The sequence below is a fragment of the Frankliniella occidentalis genome, unplaced genomic scaffold, assembly GCF_000697945.3.
Source record: "Frankliniella occidentalis isolate FOCC.00 unplaced genomic scaffold, Focc_3.1 Scaffold23, whole genome shotgun sequence".
NCBI classification, from domain to species: Eukaryota; Metazoa; Arthropoda; class Insecta; order Thysanoptera; family Thripidae; genus Frankliniella; species Frankliniella occidentalis.
Window position 1 is genome coordinate 401,699 of NW_026267153.1, and position 12,434 is coordinate 414,132.

The 12,434-nt window shown below is 49.1% G+C and overlaps 1 protein-coding gene across 1 annotated transcript in view; it reads right to left on the bottom strand.

The window, feature by feature from the left end:
- Window positions 1-2,078: 2,078 nt before the first annotated feature.
- The window catches only part of LOC113215994 (guanine nucleotide-binding protein G(o) subunit alpha), a 51,069-nt gene continuing 40,713 nt past the window's right edge, over window positions 2,079-12,434 (bottom strand). Inside the window, exons 5-8 of the mRNA XM_052264999.1 lie at window positions 9,847-9,975; window positions 8,902-9,031; window positions 5,590-5,743; window positions 2,079-5,422 (exon numbers count right to left, since the gene is read on the bottom strand). Of these exons, the coding sequence (XP_052120959.1) occupies window positions 5,235-5,422; window positions 5,590-5,743; window positions 8,902-9,031; window positions 9,847-9,975 (601 nt within the window). The 3' untranslated portion in view covers window positions 2,079-5,234. The remainder of the gene's footprint in view (window positions 5,423-5,589; window positions 5,744-8,901; window positions 9,032-9,846; window positions 9,976-12,434) is intronic.

The window sequence follows — 12,434 nt, forward strand, 5'->3', positions numbered from 1 at the left end:
CTGCACTGGGCGGGCAGACCCACGCGCGCTCCGCCGCGCCACCGTTTGCGAGACTGCCCGCCACTCTTCGCTGTGGACTGTTGTAGCTACTTAGCCCTGTGGCCTGATTTGTGTTCTTTTCCCTTCCGCCCGCCGCGCCATTGGAATACCCTATGGAAGTGTGTGGGTGGTTGGTGGTTCGAATTTACCGCTCGCAAATTCTTGTGTTTCCCGCCCCCGCGAGCCATGGGTGAAGGTGGCGGTGTGTGGCCTGAAAGGCCTAGGGCACGCTGTTAAAAGCTTACGGCGAATTTCACCGCAAGCTTCGGTGAACCCTGCAGGACTGTCGCTAATAGCCAAAAGGACGCGCACTCAGATGAGATGGTACCTATCGTCTACCGTAGGCAAGCTGTTCCCAGCAACAAAGTGCGCGTGAAAGGTGGACGGTTTCGAGTCTTTCGGGTGATGCTCTTATTAGCAGCCAGTAATTGGCGATCGAGCCACTGATGCATCTGGACCCCCCTCGCTCTTCTCTTTTGCTACGCACAGAAATTCCGGGGACTATAGGTGCCGTAGGTACACTACATACTCGGCGACCGATTCGCCTCTCCCACTCGCGCAGTTAGAGTGTACCGCTCGCACTGTTAGATTCCTGCAAAGCAATGCTTTGGAGAACTGCGAAGAATTCACATCCTTTGTACCTACGAAGCATTTTTACTTTGAAATTACCTCAGAATGAACGTACGCCCGCTTGTTGCCTGCGAAACTGCCCAGTTGAGCCAAATGGAAGCTCTCATAGCGCCTGATCGGTAGGCAACATCTTGCCTGCAGTGCACGCGTGCACCGCGGGTTTGCCTACCCCGCTTTTCGCAGGCGCCGAGCTCCTATAATTTGACGAACGAATATCTGAGAGAAATCGGACGTACTTTGGAGATTTGGGGGCAGCTCCCCGGAGAGGAGAGGGATCTACAACGCACGGTGACTTCACCAAAGGCGTCTCCAACAACACTGATGAAAACAGAGTGATGGTAAATCGGGGGTACCGGGTGTCCGGAACAATACGCGGCAGCCTGATGAGTGGCCTACGCACTGGCTCGCAGGCGCTGGGGGCGAGGGGGGAGCGGTTAGAGGTGGCGGGAGGCTGCCGGTCCCCTCCACCGCTCGGCCGCTAGAGCGCGCGCTACAGTCACCCTCGCAGGGAGTAGCGTGGTGGGAACGGGCGGCAACTTGCGAAGGGGTGGGGCGCATGAACCTCGCGCAACCGCGAGCTACCTTGCGGTTTCGCGGGGGTGCTCCTGGGGGCGCGAGGACCCGCGGCAGGACTTGGACTCATCCCCCGCGGATCCGCGACGTACCCTCGCGGCCCCGTGCCTCGCGGGACCGCGAGCCACCCCTCGCGGATCCGCGGAGCACCCTAGCGGCCCGCGGAGCACCCCTCGCGGGTCCGCGACGCACCCTTGTGGCACCGCGAAGTACCCCTCGCGGAACCACGAAGCACCCCTTTGCGGAACTGCGGCACACCCCTCGCGTGTTCACCCTTACTTTCCTCCCCCCTCCTCCGTTCGTCAGTGTTCGGAGCATTGCCTTACCCCACCCCCACCCCTTCGCAAGTTGCCGCCCGTTCCCACCACGCTACTCCCTGCGAGAGTGACTCTAGCGCGCTCTAGCGGCCGAGCGGTGGAGGGGACCGGCCGCCTCCCGCCACCTCCAACCGCTGCCCCCTCACCCCCAGCGCCTGCGAGCCAGTGCGTAGCCCACCCATCCGGCTGCCGCGTATTGTTCCGGACACCCGGTATTTCACCCTTTTGCAGCCACACAGTAAGCTGCAAACGACCCATGGCCGCGGACAGCGTCATTTTAACCGAGTGTAGACCAAGTTCACTAGCGAAAGGGAAGAGGAAGTAAAAGCACCCAGCCAAATTACATTCAAAAGTGGAAGTACGTTAGGCCTTACCTGCCCTATCAAATCATCAAAGCTACCACCGAGCCGACAGAAGGTTCGGCGTGTTTTAAAACTATCAAGGATGATTAGTTAGAAAGTCGATAGTGAAAGAGGCTGAAACGATAGCTTCAGACAAAGAAATAAACAAGCAAACTCCTTTAAATAATAAGGTTTACAGTAATTACTTTCTTTATTTTTCTTACTCACATCACATAGAAACATACATTTAGCAGAGAACAACATTTTTCCGAATGTTTATACAATAATAATCATATAATTCATTCTACAGTTATTTTTTGAAACATGAACTTTAAATTTTATCTTAATGTAATTTTATTGTTATTCTCTTCATTTTTTTCACAACAAAGCAACAATTCAGAAGATGTGAAACCATATGTGCAAGTTAAAGAAATGGTAATACCCCAAAGGGGACCTAATGAAATCTTTACAGACTGTTTACAGGTTTTGTCGAACGACAGTTTATTATCTTTTTGGTCTGGCGGGTGCGGACACACAGGCATTGGCAGGGAACTCACAAAAATTTGTTGCTTCTATGACCTTTGATCCAAGAACAGTCACAGAAGCTTCATGAAAGCAAACTATTTTCGTTATACAAAGATACAAAAGGCCGAAGGTTTAATTTGAACTTTAGAGTGAGTCAATTCCAAAACACTGTCTATGACAGAAAGCCACGCGCGTTCCGCACCACGCAGACACCCCGGACACACTCCTCGTTCTAAGGACACTCACAACATGTCTATAATTACTAGATATAAATACAGAACTGTACAAAGGAGCACTTTAAAGGAAATTATCTACCAAGTTTGAACAGACTGTCTATTTTTGGAAGAAACAAGGAGGGCGAACAATGGGTTTGTTACAAAGGAGGGCACTGCTTTTTGTTTAACACGAACCTTATTGATTTGTAGAAAAAAAATGAAACACTGAGCTAGAGCCCCCCATAAAACAAAACAGCAAATTATACATAAAAAATATCAACCAAAGCTTTAAAGGATTGTGCAATGTTATATGGAATGATGTTCAAAAATATATATTATGTAATCAGACATGTATTTTCAAAATATATTTCAAGCTGAAACACTCAATAAACACTGTACAGAAGGAGGTTTCTGCCAGCCAAGGGTGAAGGCCAAGCTCGACCAAGCCTCGCTAAATAAATGCAATAAGTTGTACCAGTGTGGCTAGTAAGTCCTGATAGGTACTTGACAGGTACGTGAAACGTATCTAGGGGTACCTGGAACACAAGGGTTCCAAGTGGGGTCGAGCGACGCAGAAATTAACACGTTGTTTACTTAAAAGAAGAGTAACAATGGTAAATATTAATTTAAAATTATGAAACGTTAGCATATATTGCCAGTCGCATCATAGCACAGTGAAAGAGCAATAACAAGAAACAAATTGTGCACAGTCTTACATATGAAATAATAAAAATGACGACTACAAGGCTTTCGAAGTTGTAAAGTGGCCCAGCGAAAATTGAAATTGAGTTTCAGCATGAAATACACAAAGGGCAGTTCACTCGACTAGCAGGATCCTTTGGGCGTTGTGCGGTCTACCAGCGTCTACATTCAAATTTTGCGCGTTTCCGAAACGTAATAAGGATTTAGCCGAAAGTATGGAATGTCCTGATCCGCCAAGGAATGAGTTCGGAAACGCAAATATTCGAGACGCTTTTTAAACAACTGCTTTGCAATCATATGTCTGAACGCAATAAAATGAACGCAACAAAACAACAACAATAACACGAGGCAAGTACTTTTTTTTTGTAATGATAAAAAATGAAAGGCAAAGTGGAAAGTCTTTTGCGGATGAGAAATTTAGTCACGTTTAATCAAAACAACACACTTTGTGCTGCAAGAAAATAAGGATAGAGAGATCGGGTAGCACAGCAAGACAAACCCGTATGACTAGATAATAAGACTTATTTACTAACTCTAGGATATCCTCTCGTCACAAAGCCGCAAAAGAAACATGAAAAAACTTTTTAAAATATTTTCTACAATAGCAACAAAATAAAACTTACTACTATGTACAATGATTGGACAAAACCTTTGACAATGTACGTATAAATGTCTGCATAAGGAGACCTGATTCACCGTATGTTCCTCGTTTGTGCCCGCAAGACAACAAAGTACAAACGAGGAGTGAACAAGCTGTGAAAAATGGAAAGTAATGAAGGCAATAGTGAGGAAAACATGCTAGTTACAAAATCGACAGGAGGAGGAGGAGGAGGATGTGATAACTCAGTGACTGTGAAAACGAGCTACCAACGTAGTGACTTACTTAAAACAAAAAAACACGCCTGATCGCGAAGGAGAATCCGAAAAGAATACCGGGCGGTGCGACGCCCCGACAGCGTTCCGACGACTGTCAGAAGACGTCGCAGGGACGTCGTAGCGACCATGAACCTCGGCGGAGAGTCTCTCAGGACATCGGGCTGAACGCTAACTGAACACGCATTGGCACTTCACTCCCTTGTGGAACTACCAACCGAACAAAACTGTACAACACTAGTGCTCCTTAGGAAGCCAAGATAGACCTCAACAACGGAGCACTAGATTTGACACGGAAAGAACAGTGGCAGTTTTCAAATCTTTCACAATTATTAATTAATTGTAATATTTAATAATTAGAATAATGGCTTTTGCTCTATGAAATTTACAATTTGTTTCGTTTTATAAATACATTCCAAGAGATATAGGGAGCCGTGCCCGTCTTTGATACACGGCGCAACGACAAATTTCTTTTTTTTTAATAGAGAGAAACTAGAATTATCAAATTAGCAAACTGTAGCAGTTTTGTCGTCCCCGCCAGCCTGGGCCAACGCACGGGCCAAAGCCAGAGCCGGCCGACTTGGTCCGAAACTCACAAGTTTTTTTTTCATATTTTATTGCGTATGGTTGAACAAAAAACAATACGGGGGAAACATTCAAAAATGATAGGAAGGTGTCCAAAGCAGGAAGGTCATTCAAGACACTAAAAGAGACACTTATGTACACCGAAAATGAATTAGAGACGAGACGTGGCGCACAATCCGAGCCCCTAAAAAAACAAGTCGTGTTCGACGAGGGTGGGTGGGCCAAAGGAGCGATCAATGATGAAGATGGTCCAAGAGTCTTTTTTTGTTTAGAAAAGGCGCTTGTTGCGGGGCCGTATTAAGGGCTGGCCGACAGAGGGGGCGGCGTAGAGCAAGTTGCCTATATACAGAGGTTTTATAGCTCAAATTGCCTACCTTTAAGGAGGCTACCGACATAGGGGGTGGTCCCCCCCTCCCCCCTTAATACGCGCCTATCTAATAGAGGCCGCAGCCGCGCAGATTGTTGGCTATGATGACATCTGTGACCGCGTCGAACACAAACTGGATGTTGTTGGTGTCCGTGGCGCAGGTCATGTGGCAGTAGATCTCCTTCGTCGTGGACTTGTTCTTGGCCTCAAACTGGGCCTGGATGTAGGCAGCGGCCTCGCCGTACTCCTGGGCACCTGCGTTGCAAACGACATAATCAGTATACATTGCCCCGAGCGCCAGCCACGGTGTCTGCGCGCAGCGCCGCGTAGCGCCTGCGAGTCCGGGATAGGCAACCCGCCGCGGAGCTGTGCCCGACGGGACTGCCGAGTCAGAGGCGCCAGGCGCTCGCAAAACAACTCACCTCCGTACTCGACGAAGCAAATGGTTAGCGGCGACTTCTTGATCTTGTCCTCGAACAAATCTTTCTTGTTGAGGAAAAGGATGATGGAAGTGTCCGTGAACCATTTGTTGTTGCAGATACTATCGAAAAGCTTCAAACTTTCTTGCATACGGTTCTGAAACACACAAAACAGACACAACATGCGATGAAACTGCGCGGAATGCGTGGGAACGCGTGGGAGATGGGCGTGGTGAACGCCCCCCGGCCATGAGTCTCAGAGTAGTCGAACGGGGCGTGGCGCGGGGAGAAGGGGGGGGGGGGGGGCGCCTCCACGGGGATGAAGACTCTCTCCTCGCGAGCGGTCTGCGGCCTTGGTGCCTCTCCACAGCCCCCCTCCTCCTCTCCCTTCCCCTCCCTGTCCCGCTGACACTCGTCGCGTCCTTCGCACCAGCTGGGGACTTATTGGTATAATGGCGCATCGCATCCGGATCCAGAAGGCGGCGAGCAGGCGTCACGGAGGACGCAGGCCCGCCCTCCACCGGTGACTGCACCCGCCAGAGTCGACAAAAATCAGTTTATTAGGGCCGATCGTCGAGGCCACATAGTGACCTGCGCACACCCGGCCCAGCCCGCGACTCGCCCTGCCACAGGCCGTTGTAGTAAGGTGTAATGTAGATAGTCTCCATATCACCTTAGGCTGGAGTCCCTCTCCTCACCTCTCGTGCCCCTCCTCTCACCCGTGCGCGGCCTATGTGCCTGAGAAGGGGTTTGTTTCGCATTTGCCGCGTAAAATATCCTCGTAATTGTTTACTATATACTTTAAAATTTACGACAGCCAATTCCTGCTCGGCGATTTTGAACTGTAATTTTTCGTTTCCTTATGGAAAATTTCCCCAGGAAATGTACAATTATTTTTCTCAGTGATTGCAAAGAATTTGTGGAAGATTTTTTATTCGCAATTGAGGAATATTTTCTCTGCATTACAAAGGAAGTCGTTTAGCTGCTTTGTAATTACAAAGCAGCCATAACTGTCCGTACATAGGTCGGAAGGCAACAACGGGCAAGCATTAACACATTGAGCGCGATAGGGCAAGGTATATTGGCATTATACAAATTTCTATTCCTAGAAGAAACAAAATTCTGCTTTCCAATCTTTGCAGCAATGTCGAAAAGAGACACGGAAATTAAAAAAAAAATTAAAAAAAAAAATACAGAAAATAAAAGATTGGTGCGGGTGAAAAACGCGTCTGACGTTCAGCACGTTCTCCTGCGGCCAGGTGAGGCAATAACAACCAATCACTTTCCACGGGCCCTTTCTCTTGACCCTCCCCGGGCTCCTACCCCGTTACATCCTGCTCTGTGCCACACGCATCGCTCTCTCCGCCCCCGCCCCTCCCCCTTCTCTCTCTCTCTCTCTCTCTCTCTCTCCCTCTCTCTCCAGCGAACAGATTGTGGTGACCATGGCAACGTGCTGGGCTGGGTCGCGCGGGAGCAAGGTAGGGAAAATGGGAGAGACAGAGAAAGAAAGGGGGAGAGGTGAGGGAGGGAGAGAGACAGAGAGAGAGGTGGGAGGGCTTATTCGTGGGACGTGGCGGAGCAAGGGGAAGCGGGGCGGAGGAGTGGGGTGGGGTCTTCCTTTGCCGGTCGATATTACCAACGAGGGTCGCGGGTGGGGCGGGATTGGGAGGGGGGGGGGAGGAGGCTAGGGGGGCAGAGGGCTCCAGGCTTCGCTCCGCCCCACGCGCAGCAGTACTGAGCATGCCGCCCGTTTGGGGCTGGGCTGGGCTGCCCGGCTGGGCTGGACGGGCCGGGCGGGACGGGCACAACATCCCGTCGAGGGCTCATCGCCCGCTAAACGCCCCAGAATGCCCTTCGACGGCGCTCGCCTCTCGGCCCGCTCGCTAGATAGGCGGCCCACACCTTTATATAGGGTGTGGGCGGTGTCGGCCCGCACCGCCCGCACGCATCCGACAGGGGGCGGTGGGACCGTCGTGGGAGAGAAAAAGACCGATCGCGCAGAGGCGTGGAGGGCGTGGAAGAGAATGAGGGGGTAGGGGTGGGGGCGTAAGGCTCCCTGTGTGCTCACGCTCTAACTTTACTGATGAGCAAGACGATTAATACTGGGGCGTTCTAGTCTCTTTTAGAATCCCCGCGAATAATTATTGCTCACCCCTTAATCGTGCCATTGTACTCGCACTTACTCCCCCATGTGGTGCATTATTTACAGCTACGCCGTAGTGAGAGGGGGTTTGCGGCTCCCGCGCGGATTGCGATCGCACACACTTTTTTTTTCTCTTTTCCTCTTAAGACGCAAGATTCAGCGTCGTGCCCCTGATAAGACTAGCCTTGTCTCCCTGAATAGGTCCGCCCCGCCCTGTTGGCAGGGTGCCCAAGCACGCCCCGCCACGCCACGCCCCGCCTTGCCTCGCCACGCCGAGCACGCGCGCGCTGGGCGGGCTGCCTAAGTTGGCTTCGCAAGGCGCTCGCGCCCCGTCTATCGTCCGCTCATACACAGTGTTGTTGTTTTTTTCTGAAGCTCGGGTTGTTCTTTTCTATTTTTTCGGTATTTTCTCCTACTTAAAACGGCTCCGTTTTTACTTCTCCGGTCCCGTTTCTCCCTTCAGCGGGAATGCCCGGTCGGCCCGTGGCCCGGCCGCACCCCCACGTTAAGTGGCCCGCTTTGCCGGGCTGCGGGTGTTTCAAGCGGCACGCGACACGCGAGCGCTACTTGGCAGTCGAATCCAGTTCCTGGAAATTTTCTCCCCTCCCCAAAAGTACTGATTGTAATTACCTCTCCACCCCCCTACCTGCTTGCGTCTCACTGTGCCGAAAGCAGTGCCAACTATGGTGCTCCCGAGTTCCCCCCCCCCCCTCCAGAAAAGCTGAGGGGAAAATCAGTGTCTTGGTTGAAAACACTTTAGAATCTTTCTGAAACATCAGGAACAGTCAAATTTTACTCTAAAGTGTGTTTTTTTTTCAAAATTAACTTGTTTCGGTGCAGAGTAGTAGCAAGGGTGGATTTTGAGCGCGTCCCGGCCCGGCGCGCCCGTACCGGTCCCGTACCCATTACGAGGGAATAACGGTACTTATCTCTTGACCCGCTCCCTCACCCCTCCACCAAGCCCACGCATACCAACCACCCCCGCCACCAAGTCTACCCGTACGTACGGAGGGTAGAGGGGAAAAAAGGGGCCAACATCGTAGACAGCAGAAAAGATAAGGAGACTGCTACGTAACCCAACACAGCAACAAAGAAAAGTTCTCCGGCGGTGAAACGGCAGAACAGTAAAGGAAAGGGAGGGAAAACCTAGCACGCGAGAGGCGCACACTTACCGTGGTCTCGTCCTCGTGTAGGACTTGGTCGTATTCTGACATGGCCACGCAGAAGATGATGGCTGTTACATCTTCGAAGCAGTGGATCCATTTTTTTCTTTCCGACCGCTGTCCTCCTACGTCGAACAATCTGTGTAGGACAAACAAAGAATGGTCAGTATTATTCAAAGAAACTGACAAGTTATTCAAAGCCCGGCCTGCTAAAATAAGCATTTACTTCTGTATACATAAAAAAAATGCAGGGAATAGAGCATGAGTACGGGTCTACTTGCGGGGCTCTGTCCACACAGTAAAAATTAAGGCCGATCTACCCCTGAGGATTTTCAAACAGAGGCCTCTCAATCAATTTAAACGAATTTTATCATCATATAAAAATATATATTTGGGTGGACACGGAATACGATAAGAGGGGAAAATGACTGAACTGGGTGTCGAGGTCGTGAACGACCCTTTCTAGTTCGTGAAGGACTCTTTAGTTATTTGAATTCGAAAAAGTTGAAGAGCGCAAATCGCCATTGCATTTTAAATTCACACGGAACATGGTCCATGATTCTGCCGCCCTCCGCCAGCAAAGTTTTCGAAAGAGCAGCCTCGACGTTAATGTCTGGCAGTGTGGACGCAGTCGCAGTGACGCCCCTGGGGAGGTTCTATTGTAGTTCAGGGTGAGAAATTACCAAAAGGGGGAGGGGACATGGGTGGGGTACGTGGGAAGAAGGGGGAAGGGTAGTGGAAGGGGCAGCGCTGGATTCCGTGGCTGAGAGCAGAAAAGAAAAACAGACAAAAAGTCCCGCAGGCGCTCATTGTGGCGGGGCGAGATAAGTTGGTACCCCTGCTGTCTGCCCGGCGGCCACATCGCAGCCTCACCACTACCGTGCCCTGCGAAAATATTCCCCAAAGTCGACTTCGATGGCTTCTGCCTACACGCAGCGGATACAGTGCACTTACTTGAAATTTAAGTTTTTAAACGAGAAGTGGACTTCTACGATGCCGGTGGTCTTGACTCTTGTGCGCAGAATGTCTTGTTCTGTAGGCTGGTAGTCTTTCGCACCCAGTCGGTCCAGGTCATCCAGGAAACTGAAAGCACACCAGATCCAGCTTAGTGTCACGAAAATACGATATAAACCGTACTGCACTGTTGGCAAAACAAAACATACACATGTGTGCAAAAGAACAAACAAAATTTCAAAAAGAAATAACAGGAAAAACTTAAAGGTAAAAAAAGGAGTTTCATAAGTACTCTGTGAAGTCAAATGCGTACATTGTCTTTAAAGAGAGTACATGTTAAAAATATTTTGTGATTTCCCAACACTTTCACGATACGAAGCAACTGTGAAATCAGAACACTTCTTTGTACTCAAAAAATAGGGCAGTTTCCTATCTTACTTAGAATTAGTTGTGAACCAATCGTAATAATTTCTGGAGTTATCAATTTTTGACAACAAAGAACAGTTGTGATTTCACAAAGAGTTCTGGCAATTTTTTTCACACCGAATTCTTCGTGAAGTTCTGACTTTTTTTAACAGTGTACACATGCATGTCTTCGATAAAGAAATAAGTACGTTCCATAGACACTAAGGACTATTTGTGCACCTTCTGCAATGTTGACATGGGCATGTCTACTTTCTTTCATGTGTACAATGCGCGTATTTGAGTTGACAGAGTCCGTGGTTATACTGCGTATGGCCTTTCTAGTGCTTGCCACTATTTCGGAAAACGAGAGAAACGAATAAACTACGACATCGTCATATCTTGAAACATTTCCCGGGAAAGTAGCGCTCCGGTTATCCTCCTTTTCTTCTCTCTTCTTCTATCCACCCCACCGCCCTCTCCACCGTCTACTCTCCTCGGCCGAGGCGAAAAATGATTTCATGCATAAATGAACACCATTGCGGAAGTACAAGCTGCAGCGCTGCACGGGGCTGCGAGAAAGGAAAAGAGGTGGAGGGGAGGGGGGACAGTATACAGCACCGCAGTGGGTCAGTACAAAGCGTACCCTGGGTACCCCGAGTAATCGAGGTCAAGAAAACGGGGCTTATCGTCATAGCAGCCCAGAAGTGTCACGCACCTATAAAAGGGCGTTTGTAGCAAACAAAAACAAAACCAACTGTTTCTTTTTCTAAAGTACTTATTTAAAGTTTATCTCAATACTACTATGTGTATCGTAGTTTCAAGTAGTACATAAAACGAGTACCAGTATAGATTACTTGGAAATGGACCGTTAAAATGGCAACGCGTTTAATTTCGGCCACTTTTGCACTCGAGGAAATTTTCTTCCCCTCTTGGATGGGCTTCAGACTCTTCACTTGGTTTCCCACGCTGGGCAGGGATGATCGTTTTCCTCAGGCAATTCAACGCGTAGTATCGTAATTAGATGTAGATAATAAACTTATTTGTTAAGGAAAAATCTTTTACTCGAGAAAACCAGCACAATGAAATAGAATGCGTTTTAATAAAGCGATTGAAATGTGATACTTTTAAATTCTGGGCAATTTGTCTTGCAATATAATATTGACATTTCTGTTAAAAACGGAAATGGAAAATTTTACATGTAAATTAGACTGTCAAAGTTTGGTTCCGCTTGCTTTCATGGTTTGCTACTGAGATCCAATACGGAGACTAATCTTCTGTCAGTAGTGTGGCGCCTGTGTTGCACTGCGACGTACCTACAAGGAAGTAACAACGGGCACCCCCTCCTCCTTCCCCTCTACCCTATTCCACCACTGCAATAGGGGGAGGGATCGAGGTGAGAAGGGGGACCGTGAGTGTGAGGGCTGAAAGGACGGACTGAAAAGGAGCACGGGATATAGGAAGTAATGAAGGCAGTGGGGGAAGGAATGCCGATGACCCGGTACCGACGTCACGGCGACGTCAGCCCTTTGCTGAAGTCACGGAACAAGCAACATAAACATGACGCTGTACCCGCCCCTGTTTTATATCCTTCGTGACTGTGACAGGAGAGGAGATAGGTTTCCAGACAGACCAAAACAAAACGGAAAGTCGTTCGCAAACTACACCTGGTAGGGGTGACACAGATTTCACATCTGATTTTTTTTTGGTATTGTTGTTGCAGATATTGTTTCTTGACATTGAGTCCATCTGATATGTCTGTGGGAACAGGAAGCGTCCTAGGGGGTGACAATGCCCGGTATTTCCACGTGATATATGATAGGCAACATTACGAATACTCATGATTCATAAAGAAAAGTGCCCCCTTTACAAGAAGTCACGCCAATGCCTGCCACAGGGCGGAATCCGAGGTGAAACACTACGACACACAACACGTGCTGAATCTACAGGACTAGCCGCCCTCGGAAGAGCATTGGGGAGCACCCAAATCAAACGAGGAAACGGAAAATGCACTTCATTTTTGTTGCTTCAAGTGTTCACTGCACAAAAACCGCCAAAAACGACAAAAACACGGTTTGACTTTGATTGTTGTAATATGTGCCACGTTACTGATTAACCCCTCGCACTTCTGTAGTCATACTGTTCTATACTGTACCAGACGCAAGCGTGCGGTCGGTCTTGCCTAT